This window comes from Salarias fasciatus, chromosome 16, assembly GCF_902148845.1.
Source record: "Salarias fasciatus chromosome 16, fSalaFa1.1, whole genome shotgun sequence".
Classification (NCBI taxonomy): domain Eukaryota; kingdom Metazoa; phylum Chordata; class Actinopteri; order Blenniiformes; family Blenniidae; genus Salarias; species Salarias fasciatus.
Genome location: NC_043760.1, coordinates 1,998,332 through 2,013,641, shown reverse-complemented (window position 1 = coordinate 2,013,641; position 15,310 = coordinate 1,998,332). Strand labels below are relative to the sequence as shown.

The 15,310-nt window shown below is 48.5% G+C and overlaps 2 protein-coding genes across 8 annotated transcripts; one reads left to right on the top strand and one right to left on the bottom strand.

The window, feature by feature from the left end:
- Nucleotides 1–178: 178 nt before the first annotated feature.
- rab5b (RAB5B, member RAS oncogene family) lies at nucleotides 179–5,362 on the bottom strand. Its single transcript, XM_030112333.1, has 6 exons — nucleotides 5,290–5,362; nucleotides 4,352–4,676; nucleotides 4,119–4,270; nucleotides 3,794–3,916; nucleotides 3,291–3,384; nucleotides 179–2,824 (listed from the first exon to the last, which is right to left on the bottom strand). Exons 2-6 carry the CDS (start codon nucleotides 4,515–4,517, stop codon nucleotides 2,709–2,711), a joined length of 651 nt encoding a protein of 216 aa, XP_029968193.1. The 5' UTR covers nucleotides 4,518–4,676; nucleotides 5,290–5,362; the 3' UTR covers nucleotides 179–2,708.
- lcmt2 (leucine carboxyl methyltransferase 2) lies at nucleotides 5,164–15,176 on the top strand. 7 transcript variants are annotated; one of them, XM_030112313.1, is made up of 15 exons: nucleotides 5,164–5,214; nucleotides 5,867–5,952; nucleotides 6,036–6,108; nucleotides 7,146–7,270; nucleotides 8,190–8,271; nucleotides 8,353–8,536; nucleotides 8,751–8,907; nucleotides 10,645–11,023; nucleotides 11,159–11,246; nucleotides 11,725–11,979; nucleotides 12,046–12,279; nucleotides 12,620–12,717; nucleotides 13,435–13,628; nucleotides 13,708–13,843; nucleotides 14,872–15,176. In XM_030112313.1, exons 3-15 carry the CDS (start codon nucleotides 6,061–6,063, stop codon nucleotides 15,031–15,033), a joined length of 2,142 nt encoding a protein of 713 aa, XP_029968173.1. In that variant the 5' UTR covers nucleotides 5,164–5,214; nucleotides 5,867–5,952; nucleotides 6,036–6,060; the 3' UTR covers nucleotides 15,034–15,176. The 7 variants fall into 7 exon arrangements, 6 of the variants coding, with proteins under 6 accessions (XP_029968173.1, XP_029968177.1, XP_029968172.1 ...); XM_030112316.1 differs by having other exon boundaries at nucleotides 5,173–5,214; nucleotides 5,867–6,108; nucleotides 10,645–10,834; nucleotides 10,916–11,023; XM_030112314.1 differs by having other exon boundaries at nucleotides 5,175–5,214; nucleotides 5,870–5,952; nucleotides 6,034–6,108.
- The last annotated feature ends 134 nt before the right edge of the window (nucleotides 15,177–15,310 follow it).

Here is a 15,310-nt window from a genome sequence, read left to right as displayed (position 1 = left end):
ACGTTTTGCCCTGGAGTGTCGGGGATCCAGGTTCGATTCCAATTTCATAAAAGCTCAGAAATAAAGCAAAAAAGACCTGAAATATATGAAAGCTTCTTTTGTTGCCTCAGACGCTCTTGTAACATAAAATCTATTCTAATAATGTTAGTTTTTGAGAAATAGTTTTTTTTTTTAAGATAATTTCCTTAAATGGAGGTGGCAAAAGGCCCGTGACCCCTGACCCCAGGACACTGCAGCAGGCCACATTCTCTTCAACAAACACTTTCATTCTGGCTTTCACTGAAGTTCCATTTTGGGTTTTTTACACAAACTGGTTTTGAAATATGATCTGAACTCCGCGAGTGAAAGCGCTGATCAGACGAGTGACGGCTGAATCCCTTCTCGTCTGAAAATGCAGCTTGTGACGGATCCTGGTTTGTTGTTCTACCGGCAGTGAAATAAGGTGCAGCTCTGCGCTGGAGGTGCCATTCACAGCTTTATTGAGCACTTTACAGGTTCGCCGATCGCCGAGGAATGACGGAGTAGATGCAGTTAATCTGTGAATACTGAGCCGTTACCGTCCAGGGAAAGAGAGGCTGAGTTAGCTCAGCGCTTCTCTGTGAATCTGAAAACTAAGCACAACAGAAGGAGTCCTGTGGACGCAGACGGCGCTCCGGCTGCTCAGACCGACACACACTTCCATTAAATTAAGACAACACAGAACATACAGTGTCTTCGACGAGATGTCTTTACAGTGAAGCCGGATGACGGGAGTCATGGAGCTGAATGTGTTTCTGCCTCTTCCTCATCTCTACGAAGCTCACGCTGAGAGAACCCCCCCCCCCCACACACACACACACACACACACACACACACACACACACACACACACACACACACACAGACACACACACACACACACACACACACACACACACACACACACACACACCCGGACGTGGTTCAGAGAGAAAACTGGGAGTAGGCACTTCTGTTTTCCTTTTTTCCCTTAAACTCTGCCACCCAGCAAACGATTTCCACTTCAACTGCATCACATCAGGTAAAGAGTCAGAAAAACCTCCTCAAATCGCTGCCCGTCTCCCAGCAGATCCTTACAAGACCCGATAATCTCTTCTTTCTCATCAGTTCAAGAAAAGATCATGCAGCGCATCATCTGCTACTTCTTCCTTCGTCAGAAGAAATCAGAAGAAAAATGTGGCTTTTTTGCAGAATAAACAAGAAAACCCTCGTCTCTCCACAGCCTGCAGGGCGTTAGTGTGTTCGCCATCCGTGTTTTCTGCTTCAGATTAGTGTCACTTTAGTGCATTTCAACCAAGGAGTGTTTTTAATCTTATTCTATCTGCTAAAAACTGGACTGTTTTAATGAACTCTCTTTTCCAGCAGGTTAAAATATCAGCGGTTCCTTCAGTTCAGGCATTATTATTACAGCAAAACTCAAGCAACCTTATCTTGATTTGTTTTATATTAAATACGTTTTGTGTTATTACAGCAGAAAGGGGAAAAAACAGAAGTTAAATTATTCACCAGTGTAGATTAATCTGATGAAATCTGTAGTTTCATAGGAATCGCTTCCTCAAAGAGTTTTTTTGTGAATTCTTGTCAAAAAAGCCAAATTATATAACATAAAAATCCTATTTTGAGGGCTAATCATGTAAAAACGTGGTTCCAGGTGTACATGTCTGGGTACAGTTTTAATATTTCCAATTCTTGTCTTGAAGGCAGCCAGAGTTTGATCGGCGAGGTTTCAGCCGTTCCCGCTGATTTGAAGTCGACCTGGTTCAGTTTTGAAGATGTGAAAAAAATCACATGAGAAGGAGAACATTAGAAACAGCAGCTGTGTCAGATTTCAGGATCTGTAATGTGGGAAACCTGGTTCCTCCACGGCTGACACTCGGCTTTTTAATTCAGGTTAGATTTTGGCTTCAGTTTGGTGAACTGATCAAGCGATCTGCTTCCAGTTGCCTTTAAGAGTAAATCTATGGATCTGCGATGAGCGAGGAGCCTTCGTCCTGGATCACACACTCCTGTCTGAGGTGAGAGGAACACACTCGGGGCTCGACTGGCTCGGTCTGGGCCGACCGGATCCGTCACAATACTGCAAATCAACACAATTAAAATGAACGGCAGGCGGTCTGACGGAGCAGGGAGGCTCACAGCCGGCGGTCCGGGAAGCCCTAACACTGGACGACACTGAGCACGGGGGCGGAGCCCGGTCCGAAGGGTTACAGTCATTCCGGGGAGCGACAGAGGAGCCGATCACAGCAGGAGTCCGTGACGAGGAGACAAAGCAAGCAAAGCGCTAAAAACAACAAAAAAATCCACCTTGGACCATTAACTTCTTCTTTTCTTTTCTTGAGTGTGTGTTTTTTCACTTCCTGTCTGGCTGCTTGCCAACATGCGCTGCTCAGTGTGACGCCAATGACGCAAGGCGGGAAGGAAACCCGGAGATTTCGCAATTTAGCGCCGGGAACTAGAGCGGGCTCAGTTTTACCTCCGTCCATGCTTCCACGCCAGACTGGCCTCCGCCTCCTTCCTCTTCCTTCGATCTCTGGTGGGTGACGCGGGGTGGAGGGTGGAGTGAGGCGGTGCCGGGTCTCCCCGCACGGCGGCGGGACGAGCTGACGGGTGGAGGAGGAGGAGGAGGAGGTGTGGATGGAGGGATACCGGCGGTGGATGAAGGAGGGAGGGGCGGGGCGGGCGGAGGAGGTCTAGTTCCCGCCACAGCAGGCTCGGGTGGAGTGGGCGTCCGGGTCCTGCAGGTTGACTCCCCGATGCCGCGCCGCATGCGTCGGGTTCTGGGTGTCCGTTTTTGGCATCTTCTTTGCTGTAAAAAGAAAAAAAAACTGTTAAAAACATGAAGAAGTGAACACTGGAGAACACGTTTAGACCCCGCACGACAAAACACATCGACTTCCTGAAAAGAAAGAAAGAATCTAGACCAGGACCAGGACCAGGACCAGGACCAGGAGGATCTGGACTTGGACTGAGACTGGAGGGAATCCTTGTTCTTGTCCGTCTACTGAGGATGCACAGAGCTACTCTTCACTGCAGCTGTGTCCCACATGTGCAGTGACGGCATTTTCAAAAGTTGCACTGTGACCCGTTTCCATGGAGACGGTCTGTATTTTGAAAAAGTTCCACCGAACCCTTCTCCAGAATCCAGCTGCTGACAGTGTGTGTGAGGTGAAGTAGCTCGAATCAAAGCGAGCAGCAGAGAGCTGATCTTCCTGTGGCTGATCCGACTGATCTGGAATCACTTCCTGGTCACATGTCGACACAGACTCACTCACCAATGGCCAGGAACAGCTCATTGACGTTCATGGCGGTCTTGGCGGAGGTCTCCATGAAGAGCAGACCGGTGTCCTCAGCGTATGTCTGGGCTTCCTGTCAAACACACACACACACACACGCAATATGATGTGTAAAACACGCAGGGGGACGTTTAGCTCAGAGTTTCATCAGGCGATCTAAAACTAACTGGAACAGGAAACAACCGTCTTTCATTTATAGATATCTGATGGGGGTTAGAGAGGTAAGCCATACCGGAGCTTTTCTCAGGCAACGCCTTGACCCTGTTCAGACTCGCCACAGCGATAATCTGCCTCTTCCTCAGTTCAGTCTTCATGCCTTCCTTCACTACATCCAACGATCTTCTCTGAAATCGTTCTCATCTCCAGCTTCCTCAGTCAGATAAATCCACCCTCTCTCCCTGAGTTCATAAGCTCTCCCTCTAACCTCTGACCTGTTTACCTGTAATCCGTCAACCCCAGCTTCACAGAGCCCCGCCCCGCACCTCGTACTCCACCAGCCTCTTCTCCGCCAGGTCGGCCTTGTTCCCGGCCAGCGCGATTACGATGTTGGGGCTGGCCTGCCTCTGCAGCTCCTTCACCCAGGCCTTGGCTCTCTCGAAGGTCTCCTGCAGGACCAGCACAGAAATCAGCAGCAAGCAGAGGAAGCCTGACAGGCAGGTTTAATCGGCAGATTCTCAGAATGTAAGATGATCCTGAATCACAACAATTAGAATTAACTGCAGTCAAATACAGATTCTCAGCCACTGGGACAACACGGCGTGCGGAGGAGGTGCAGAAGATGCTGATATTGTCGGGGGTCTGCAGTACCGGCTTGGTGATGTCGAACACGACGATGGCCGCCTGAGCCCCTCGGTAGTACATGGGAGCCAGGCTGTGGTAGCGCTCCTGCCCCGCAGTGTCCCAGATCTCAAACTTCACTGTGGTGTCGTCTAAACACACCGACTGAGCCAAGAAGGCAGCTGGGCACAAAGAGCAGGAAGAGGAAAGACCATAAACCACCAAACAAAGAAAAGCTGTGTGTGATTGTGACCGGCCCTCACCGCCGATGGTGGTCTCCTGGAACTCATCGAACTGCCCCTTGACGAAGCGCAGCACCAGGCTGGACTTGCCCACCGCCATGTCCCCCAGCAGCACCAGCTTGAACTGGCAGATCTTGGTCTGCGGTAGCGTGCCGTTGGAGCGGCCGCCGCTCCCTCTGGAGCTCATCCCGACCGGCGCAGGAGACGGCAGGGGGGCTGGCTGAGGCCTCCTCCCGGTGGGGCGGAGACAGCACGGGCTTCGGGGGGATCAGTCGCTAAACACTCCTGAAACAGACCGCGGCGTAGTCGAGGCTTGCTGACGACCTCCGTGACCTCAGTGTTCGATCTGCGAGAAAAAGTGACAGGCAGGGGAGACATGAACCAAATTTCACTGTCGACTGCAGAACAACTACAAGGAGTGGAGGTAAAGATTTAAATTCAGTGGTATCAATAAACACTTTATCTGCCATTAAACCACACCTGGAGGACGTGTAGTCCACCTTTTCTACTTTCTATTAAAGCAGGCTTGGTGGATGTGAAGACAGTCTATTCTACCATTATATCAGGCCTGGAGGGTGTGTAGACAACTGTTTGTACCATTGATCCCAGGCCTGGGAGGTGTGCAGACATCTTTATCTGTCCTTCATATGGTCTGATTTTCTAGCAATAAACCGGGCCTGGAGGCGAGCAGAGGTGTGTTTCTAGCATTAAACCGGGCCTGGAGGTGAGCAGAGGTGTGTTTCTAGCATTAAACCGGGCCTGGAGGTGAGCAGACGGCTCTCCCTGCAGTGTGGAGCTTCTTATCAGATCCTTTCAGGCGGTCCGAGCTAACGGGACGGAGCGACACAGAAACCGACACAAAGCCGGAATATTTCGACGCTCAGGTGAAAACAGAACCGTGCTGAAGTTTTACTTGACCTAACATGTACATGTCAAGTCGGAAAAAGAAGCATATTTACCGTATTTATCGCGTTTTGAGCGGAGCAGGTGAACTGTTGACAATCAGCTGGTCGGTAACACTTCCGGGAAAAGTCGCGCATGCGCACTGAGTGCCGCAGTGTGCGCTGGAAGAACAGCAACAACAAGATTATACATTATTTAATCTTACGAGCAATTGGTCATTATTAACGATATCATTAATAAGAAAACAACAAACACGATGTATATTATTTCACTAATGATTTTAACCACACGTATGTTTTCGTATATTATCGTATGTGTTTAGTCATTAAGATGGCATTTTTAAATCGATTTATTGATAAGAGGCCTTATGTTTTATGTATGTATGCATGTATGTATGTATGCATAGATAGATAGATAGATAGGTCATTCATAATAATAATAATAATAATAATAATAATAATAATAATAATAATAATAATAATATGATAATGATAATAATAATGATAATAATTCGAGGCCAACTCGCCCTTGGGCTCGGTCCCTAATAATAAATAGGTGCAAAAACGCTGATAAAAAGACAAATAGGTGAATATGGAGTCAAGGTAGCTCATATTACTTTCATTTTGGGTTGAGGAGACACGGCGTTGCAGCGGCCTCCAACCTGCAGGAGGCGCCAGAGGGCAGCGGTGGAAGGAGAAACCCGGAAGTTCTCATCACATGTAGGAAGTTTGAATGTTTTGATTAGCGTGTAAAAACCACAAATCTATATTTTATTCACGTTTTTTAAACTATTTTGTGAGAGGTTCGCCTTGGAGTGATGTGACATTATGCCGACTGCCAACACAAAGAAGCAGAAGAAAGGAAGAGACACCGCGGTGAGTTTATTCACTGTATTTACACCACGAACAGCCAACATTACTGTACAAACAAGGCAACACTGCTGGTTTAATTCAGTCGTTTCATAGTAGTTAAGATATTTATTCCCCTCAAAATTACCCAACTGCATTAGTTTAATTTGGGAATGATGGTGTAATGGAATGAGAATGATACTGTGTAATAGAGGGTGATTTGTTATAGATTAATAGTAAATAATTTGTAACTCAGACATGTTAAATAATTTGTCATCATATACATACACAACAAAACCATAAAAACAATCAAACACTTTGTATCTTCTTGTGGTTGTTTTGTGGGTCATATTGTTTTTGTTCATTTACTTTTTCTGTGTGACATTTTCCTCCCTCTCTGGCACACTGTACTTGTTTCTGTCTCCGTTAACTTGTTTATTTAGTGTGTATTGGTGATTTGTGTCACCTTTGGCGTCTTCCTCCAGTGATCTCAGATTATTCCATCTCACATTTGGTCTTGATGTTCTGGGCTCTCAGGGGATTTCAGTTTTAGGCTTGCATTGATGGTATCACATCTGAGTAGATTTATATCTGTTCTGCGTTGTGTCAGGTCTCGTTCAGGTAACAGTGGAAGATGCTCTTGTAGTTTTACATGCCTGTGTGGTTTCACTGCTGAGATTTAACAGTGTTTGTGTTGGTTTGTGTGACAATACTTAACCCTAACCCTTTATTTTGTGGTTGTCTCTACATTTTTTTACTGCCTTTAAACTGGTAGATCAGCCTGGCAGTGATTTATGTCTGAAGTCCATCATATTGGCAGGTGTCTGTCTGCTCTCATTTGAATTTGATCACTTTTTGATCAATTACAACTTTGTTTTATGTTAATTTTTGCTTCTTGTGCTTGTAACATAATTTCATTCTGAGCCTCAAATCTGTATTTTAGTCTCAGTTTGTTGGCATTAGTTTGATTTCTTTGCACCCTCGTGGAATCGTCTTGTTCAGTCTCTTTCCGTTGCCTTCTTGAGCGCTCAGTGAGTTAAACGGGTTTGTTTTGTTGCCTTCAGGTGCAGGGAACCAACGACAGCAGCGTGGTGAGCAAGGTGTCGGCTGCAGCGCAGGGATACTTCCAGGACGACTTCCTCCAGCACTTTGTGTGCAAAGCAGCCAGAAGAGCCCCGCTCATCAACAGGTCAGCCGGTTTTCAACCCTGCAACACACAGAATACAAGGACAGTATGAAAGTCCCTGTTTTCTTTGAGATTTGAACCATTTGCTTGGTGGTTTGGTCCGATTGGAGCCTCTTCCCACGGGCCTTATGTTTGACCACGCCTGTTCTGGATGGAGAGAAGAGGATGTAGAGGCTGTTAAATGCCTTCAGATTACATTTATTGTTTCATCAAACTATAATATTCTTTGTTGTTTTTCAGTATATTTATGTGTTTCAGTAAATAATTGTCATCTCGCAAAAACATTTTGTTTCCTTATCTGCTTCGATTTCTTTATTTATGAACAAAAAGTGAATATTGATGAAAAATGTGGCTGTAAATGTTCAGGTTTATAGTCTGAGCCATCTGTCGTCCCGAAGTGAAGACATTTAAAATGTTTGGTTAATAAATTAGAAGGTGGATTTAATTCCGGTATGACTCGGTTTGCATGTGGGGAAGAAAACAAGGCAAAGGAAATGAAACTCTCACAACAAGATTAAAGCAGGTAATAAAAATATAACACTTGCTCTGCAAATGTTCTAACATCCCAATAAAGAGGCAGGAATTAAAAATGTAAGGGATTTTTTTGACTGATTGATGGAAAAAAAACTACTGACATGTTATTGAAATAATAAAATGATTATATATCTTAGGACGTTGTGATGGATATCACAGACGTCCAGGGCTGATGGGGATCCAAATAAACCCTGAAGTACTGAGCACTCCTCCACCATCGCCCTCAATAATGCATTGTCTGGTCCAGTGGAGTAGAATCTGCCGGGGGGGGGGTTCAGAGAGCTGCAGGCAGAGTGCTGCAGTGTCCCTGAGGGAACGGCATCCTGCACTTTCACTGGGTTTGCCATGATTTCTGTTTCACACATCACTGTCTTGATGTGTGTTTCAGGGGTTACTACGTGCGCTGGAGGGCCGTGGACCACTGTGTGAGGACGTTTCTTCGGGTCACTGCAGAATGTCCCAAAAGACAGGTGAGCTGACAGCGTTAAATTCAACTAGACGTTCCTTAAAAGTCGTGTTTTACGTTTCCCTCCATGTCGGTTTCTTTTCAGGTTTTGTCTCTCGGTGCAGGATTCGACTCCTTGTATTTCCGTCTGCGTGCCGACGGATCTTTAAACGGCGCCGTCGTGTTCGAGGTGGATTTTCCCGACGTCGCACGCCGCAAGTCCGCCCTGATCCTGTCCAACGAGACGCTGAGCGGGATGTTAGACTCCCATCTACCCCCCTCCCCTACAGGTTGGTCTTTTCTCCAACGGTCATTCATGCATCTGTTCCATGATGACAGTTCCTCAGTGTGTGTGTGTGTGTGTGTGTGTGTGTGTGTGTGTGTGTGTGTGTGTGTGTGTGTGTGTGTGTGTGTGTGTGTGTGTGTGTGTGTGTGTGTGTGTGTGTGTGTGCGTGCGTGCGTGCGTGCGTGCGTGTGTGTGTGTGTGCGTGCGTGCATCCCCAGGACCTGCGTGCGTGTGCAGCAGTCAGTACCGTCTGCTGGGGGTGGATGTCCGGGAGGAGTCGCAGGTGGAGCAGGCGCTGGGAGCAGCCGGGCTGGACTGGGCCGCTCCGACCCTGATCCTGTCGGAGGTGGTTCTCACCTACATGGAGACGCGATGGTACGACGAGCGGCCGGAGCTGCAACACACTCAGATTTTAGCTCAGAACAGTCAGAAACGGCCTGAAAAGGAGCCAACAGCGTGTCTCATCCCACAACACGGAGCAGTGAAGCACTCTGCCAACATCCCTGCAGGCCGAGAACAGCTGAAACCTCCGGAACAGAACAGGAAAACAGCCTGGAGTCAGAGGAGCAGGGAGTCTCTGCTGCCACCTGGTGCACAAATGCTGCAGCTGCTAAACCTCATTTACCTTTAAAGGGGAAATTGTCAACAGTGACACCCAGTGTTTCAAATTGGAACTGCAGTTCGAATTTTTAAAAAATGAGAGCGCCTGCGGAGAGTGTCGCGTAGCGCCGGCTAAACTCACGATGAGCATTCAGTGGTAATGCAGATACTTTTCTCATGGTTTTATGATTGAAAAAGTATCTGGAATATTTTTTGTTGAGATGAAGATGTTTTCATACATCTGATTGGCTCTGGAACCAGGAAGTAGTGCCGAGCTAGCTCCGTACCTCTCAGTTTGAAGGATAAACCCAGACCAGAGACTGTTGCTGCAGACAGATTGTTAAAGGGAACGACATGTTTTTGATTATCTCTGTAGTGAATCTCTTACTGATTTCGCCTTTAAAGCAGTACTATGCAAGATTTGCTTTAGCGCTCCCCCTACTGGTCTCCTGTGAAAGCTCACTGTCGTAAACGTCCTCCGCACCCCCGCCCCCCCCTGCAGAGAGCGTCCCACTCCAGTTCTCCAGTTTCCTTTTTATCCGCTCGTTAGACAAAGGTTTCTTTCTGTCTTTTTGGTTCTGCCATCCGTGAGCACCTCAGGGTGGCGTTGCTAACGCCAGCGAGGGTTTCATGTTTGTTTTACGAGCTTTTGTTAAATCTTCTGCAGCAGCAGTTCCTCGCGCTGCCTGGGAACTTCTTCCGGTTGCTCCCTCTGTCGTAGACATGCCTGCCTGGCACACTCAAACTTATTGGAAAACAAACACAATATGCTGCTTTCAGCTCAGCGCAGCGAATTTACTGGCGCTCACGTCTACGAGAGGAGGCACCACTCCTCTTTATTTTTCAGTTACCAAACGGAAATTAGAACCAATCAACACATCATGCAAAGATCGTCTATTGCAACACAATGACAGATATCACACTCCAACAGCGTTTATACTTGTAATCCCGTATGAGCGCCGTAAAGCAGGTTTGTTCTCGCGAGATGTTGTCGGGTCGCTCCTCTGAAATTGCAAGCGCTGTTTTCAGGACACAGACCCCGGGGGGAGTGAAGGGACCGGCGAATCGCCGTGACAAGGCTTTGTTTACCCCCACAGGGATTCTGAAACACATTTATTGAGGTAAAAAAGTTGCAAAGTTCAGCTTTAATTCAGGACTTAAAGCACGTTTTGGTTCCGCAGCCACATCCAGCACAGATTCATCTCGACTGGGCTGGACCTTTAAAATTCTGCCATCATATGACCTTCATTCATTCAGCTTCATTCAGTCATGTGTGACACATGGCGCGTTGAGGCTCGCTGCCTGTTTGGTCCTTTAATTCAGCTCGTAGTCTGGCCTCAAGCTTCATGTTCACTGAACAGGAAACACAGCCTGACCTGCAGAGATGAGCTGTTACAGAAAAATACAAACCAGACTCTGACTCCTCCTGCAGACTGAAGGCGTCATGCCGCCGCCTCTGTCCAGCTCTTATTATGTTCTAAACTAAGTTCTCCCACATCGTTCCTGCTGCAGGTCCGACGCCGTGATCAGCTGGGCGGCCAGGCTCCTCCCCCAGTCGCTGCTGGTCGTGTACGAGCAGATCCGCCCGGACGACGCCTTCGGCCGCGTCATGCTGCAGCATTTCCACAAGCTCAACTCCCGTCTGCACGCTCTGCGGCAGTATCCGGACACGGCGGCGCAGAGACGCCGCTTCCTGGACAAGGTGGACACACGCACACACACCATGCAGCCTCAGACAGGAGTGTGTTTCAGGGCTGGGAGCAGTGTGTGTGTGCTGTTTCAGGGCTGGGAGCAGTGTGTGTGTGTGGACATGAACCACTTCTTCCTCGGGCTGGTTTCTGAGGAGGAGCGGGGTCGAGTGGAGAGCCTGGAGCCGTTCGATGAACACGAGGTGAGCTGTGAGTGACCGAACAGATGAAAAGCATCATGGGAAACAGGAGCAGACTGCCAGGAGAGCCGGCGGCCGCTCCCACTGAGAACTCAGGATTGTTTCATATGTAATCTCGTAAAATGCGTCTATTTCCAGGAGTGGCACCAGAAATGCTCGCACTACTTCATCCTCACTGCGTGTCGAGGCGCCCTGACGGCGGCGGCCTTACTGCCCCACCCAGCAGGTACCCGGTCCGAGTCTGAGGAGAACAGCAGTGGAGCAGCTGGAGATGATTCTGTGACAGCAGCTCAGAATGCTTCAGACGGAGGAAAAACATGTCAATAAACCCCAACTGGAGTCAACCTGTAGAAGAGAGAATAAGAGTAGAAACTGAAAAGAACCTTTATAAAGCTGCTAGAAGATATTACCAGATACATTTGATCACAAATGAAACAAGGAACAGGAGCTTCTCTAGTTTCTTTGTTATGTTTCGCGACAGGAACGTTCAGCGAATCCGCTGCTCTGGAGGGTTTTTGCTCCTCAGTGTTTGTATTGATTCTGCCTCTCTGAGACTTGTGTGAGAATCAGTTGCCGTCAGTCTGATGAAACTTTGGGGCAGTGGCTGCAGCCGCAGGCCGTCCTCCGACTCTGGGAGACCTGGAGACAGTGTCCTGCAGGAGGCGGTCCTGAGGGTCTGGTTCTGAGGAGGTCTGTGTCTTCAGGGCCGAGCGTCAGCCCGTCCCCGAGCCCCCCCGCCCTGAGCGTGCGGCCTGTGCCTGCGGCTGTGGGGGGTCTGGAGGGTCTGGAGGGTCTGGAGGGTCTGGAGGGTCTGGCGATGGCGTCCACCTCCCTGAGGCCGGGGCTGATCCTGCTGACGGGGGGCTCCAGCAGAGGGGGCCGAGGAGCGGCCGGCAGGGTCCTCCTCCGGGCCCAGGGGGGCTGGAGGTCCGTCGGCGTGGAACCAGCAGCAGATCTGGGTCAGTGGAGAACATTCCTTCATCAAACCAGGAAGAGCGAACCAGTCTGACCGTCACTGTCCGCAGGAGTCCGGCTCCACCACACCGCCACCCGTCTGCCTGGAGGGGGCGCCCTGCTGCTCGGCGGCCGCTCCTCTCCGCTCAGGCCGGTCGCCGGCCTCTGCAGCGTGACCTTTGACCCTCGTCCTGAAGGCTCAGAGGTCAGGGAGGCGGTGAAGCTGTGTGTGGAGCCGACGGTCTGTTCGGGTGAAGCTCCGCCCCCCCGGTGGAGACACTCCGCCGCCGTCGTCTCAAGTGAAGGTGAGCGGACGCTTCCGTTTGGTTTCCAGTTCTGCCTTCGTTTTAACGTCGGTCATAATCCTGATCGCTCCAGATCGTCTTGTTTCACCGCATTTCTGTCCTTCCCTTCTGAACACTGCAGAAAGAACAGCTGTGAATAGAAATCTAATGGAATGTAGGAGATTTACAGTCTGTGAAAACATAATGAAAGCAGCATAAATAGTATTTCAAGGAGGCGACAATGTGCCACAAACTCTACTCCTCATTTTAAAGCCAGACTGTATTTCAGTCCAGATCCCGTTAATTTCACTCATTCTGCACTCCTTCCTCTCTGCTCCTCATCCTCACATTTCACCTGCAGGAAGAGACTTCCTGTTTGTGTTTGGAGGGAAAAACCAGCGTGAGGCAGCTCTGGGAGATTCCTGCTTCCTGGATCTGGACCAGCGGCGGTGGACTCACGTCTGTTTCTCACTTTGGTCCCGTTGATCTGCATTTCACAGACGCATGAAACAACTTTTCAGTTTCCATTCACGGTGCAATGACGCTCTGCAGTCAAAACCAGACTTTCAAATGGAAAATCTGGAAAAATCACAAATCGTGTGATTTTAAATCAGTCGCTGAATCTGTTGATTAGTCTCATTTTAAAAATGTACACCAGTTATGAAATTCCTAGAATTAGTAAAATATCTGTAAATGACACTCACAGGAAGCAGCAGCAGACAGAATTCATGTCTCAGTGAAGAGGTCAGAGGAGCCGATTGGGATCAGGCATTCGCAGGTTTGAATCCCACTGCTGACAGGTCACCGACCATGACCTTCGACCCCCATCAGCTCTCCAGAGCGCCTTAATGTGGCCACACCTCCGCATCCCAGGAGTCTGACTGCCCAATGTGGGGAAAAAGAAACTTCCACAAACAGATGAAGAAAGTCTGATTAGTTCAGTTTAACGTCTGCCATGAAAACAAAATGCTGTAAAGAGTCACGTTGAACAAGCGGTGTTGTTTAGGACACGGGGCACAGCTTTTAGGTGCAAAATTAAAATATACGGCATAAAAAATCCATGTAAATGAGCTTTAATGAAAAAATATATCCATGTTAATAATGAAATAGTTCATTTAGGAGCTAGAAAGTGAAAGAATGAGATCAGATCAGATCAATTCGTCTGTGTGTTTCCAGCTGCCAGTAGAGGGCGCCGCTCCGGAGCCTCGCCACTCCCACTCCGCCTGTCCGTTCCGCGGGGGGGTGGTGCTGTTCGGGGGCCTGGGGAGACGAGGAGCCCCGCTGGGAGACGCCGCCCTGCTGAGGCCCGCCGGGTCTGGGAGGGGCTTCTGCTGGGAGGCGCTGGACGTGCGGCCGCCTCCGGTGCCCCGGTCAGACCGGAGTGAAACCCTCATCCATCCATCCATCCGTTCATCCATTCATCCATTCATCCTCTGCTTCTTCCTGCAGATACTCTCACCGTGCACACGTGATGGGTGACAAGCTGGTCGTGGTGGGCGGAGTCTGGCTGCATGCGGACGGCGTGCCGGGTGTTGCAGTGATCGACATGGCCACAGGGGGCAGTGTGGAGTTCAGCCTGGACACGGTGAGTAACGGGGACGAACCTCGCCAGTCTTCAAGGAGACTGTCCTCCTGCTCAGAGACCTCCGGTACGAAACGTGACGCAGGATTCAGACTAAAACTCTCCGAACGCCCAAAAACCAGTGAGACTCTTAAGACCGGCACACACACACCTGCAGCACTTTAGAAATCACAGTCGGCTTGGAAAGCTGCTCAGGCGGATTCCCATCATGCCCCACCCTGGACACGCCCACTTCCCACAATATATATGGTCGATGCAAAGTAGCTCCAGAATAATCTGCTGCTTATCGATGGACTTTTACAATCAGCTGTTGCCGAGAAGACAAGGAATCACACAACAGGTTTGGCTACCCAAACATTCTTGAAATGTGTTGCAATATATCCAAATAATTTCCGATTTCTGTGCATCATGAGTTGAATAAGTTGTTTTAGTAGTGCTACCTGACAATCTGTTTTCCTTCCCTTATGAAAAAAATATACTCCAACATATTGGAAAAATGTTTCAAAAATCTGCTTTTTCAGTGGCTCGGAGCACCGTTGTCACAAACTGACCCCCACAACGCAACAAAAAGTTTAGCGCTATGCAAACGGCGTTCATTCAAACCTGAAGCTGCACCTATAAGTTGATTCTGTCAAAAGAATGTCATGAGAACAAAACAAAATCACTGTGTCTTAATCGCTTTGACTTCGGCATTTCTATCACTGCGCGTTTGTTGTTTTCTGAAAACATTCAAGGGAACTGTGCTATTAGGCTAACACTCTTTATTTATCATGCCCAGACATTACCTCCCGGTACATTCAGTAGGCGGGTCTAGAAAGTTCGGTACTCTCTAATGATGATGTATGAATCTATATATCCTGGTTTCTTCAGCAAACAATCGAGAATAATAGCATCGGATAATGAAAATAGTATTTAGTCTAAACGATAACATGCTCCATAATGTGTGTGTGTGTGTGTGTGTGTGTGTGTGTGTGTGTGTGTGTGTGTGTGTGTGTGTGTGTGTGTGTGTGTGTGTGTGTGTGTGTTGTCAGACCTCGGTGCCCTGGCCTCTGATGCTCCACTCCTTCTGCTCGGAGACGACGGACTCGGAGTCGGAGCTGCTCCTGATCGGAGGCGGAGGAAACTGCTTCTCCTTCGGGACTCATCTGAACCCTCAGCCGGTCTGCCTGGACCTCAGACCTGCTCTGATCTGAACCAGAACCAGAACTAGAACCAGAACTGCACAGACACTTCAACTTTTCCAAAGTTTGACAGACACGATGTTTGACTTTACGCCGATGACACTGTGCTGTGCACACATTCATCTCTTTCAGCGGAATTAACACAATAAAACACATTAATCTGGACAGATGATGGAAATCAGAGTTTTCTCTCTCAGTACTTTAGAAATTGGACAGAAAAGGCCTGAGCATTAATGCATTTTAGTAAAAATACAAAACATGTCCACGGATGTAGATTCTAGAACGGATC

Excerpts from the sequence above, each read along its gene's own strand:
- lcmt2 (XM_030112313.1), top strand. The coding sequence starts at position 6,061 with ATGCCGACTGCCAACACAAAGAAGCAGAAGAAAGGAAGAGACACCGCG. Across the intron at positions 7,271-8,189 it reads AGAGCCCCGCTCATCAACAG|GGGTTACTACGTGCGCTGGA; the intron begins GTCAGCCGGTTT and ends TGTGTGTTTCAG. Across the intron at positions 8,272-8,352 it reads CAGAATGTCCCAAAAGACAG|GTTTTGTCTCTCGGTGCAGG; the intron begins GTGAGCTGACAG and ends GTTTCTTTTCAG.
- rab5b (XM_030112333.1), bottom strand. The coding sequence starts at position 4,517 with ATGAGCTCCAGAGGGAGCGGCGGCCGCTCCAACGGCACGCTACCGCAG. Across the intron at positions 4,271-4,351 it reads CCAGGAGACCACCATCGGCG|CTGCCTTCTTGGCTCAGTCG; the intron begins GTGAGGGCCGGT and ends CTTTGTGCCCAG. Across the intron at positions 2,825-3,290 it reads TGAGCTGTTCCTGGCCATTG|CAAAGAAGATGCCAAAAACG; the intron begins GTGAGTGAGTCT and ends TTCTTTTTACAG.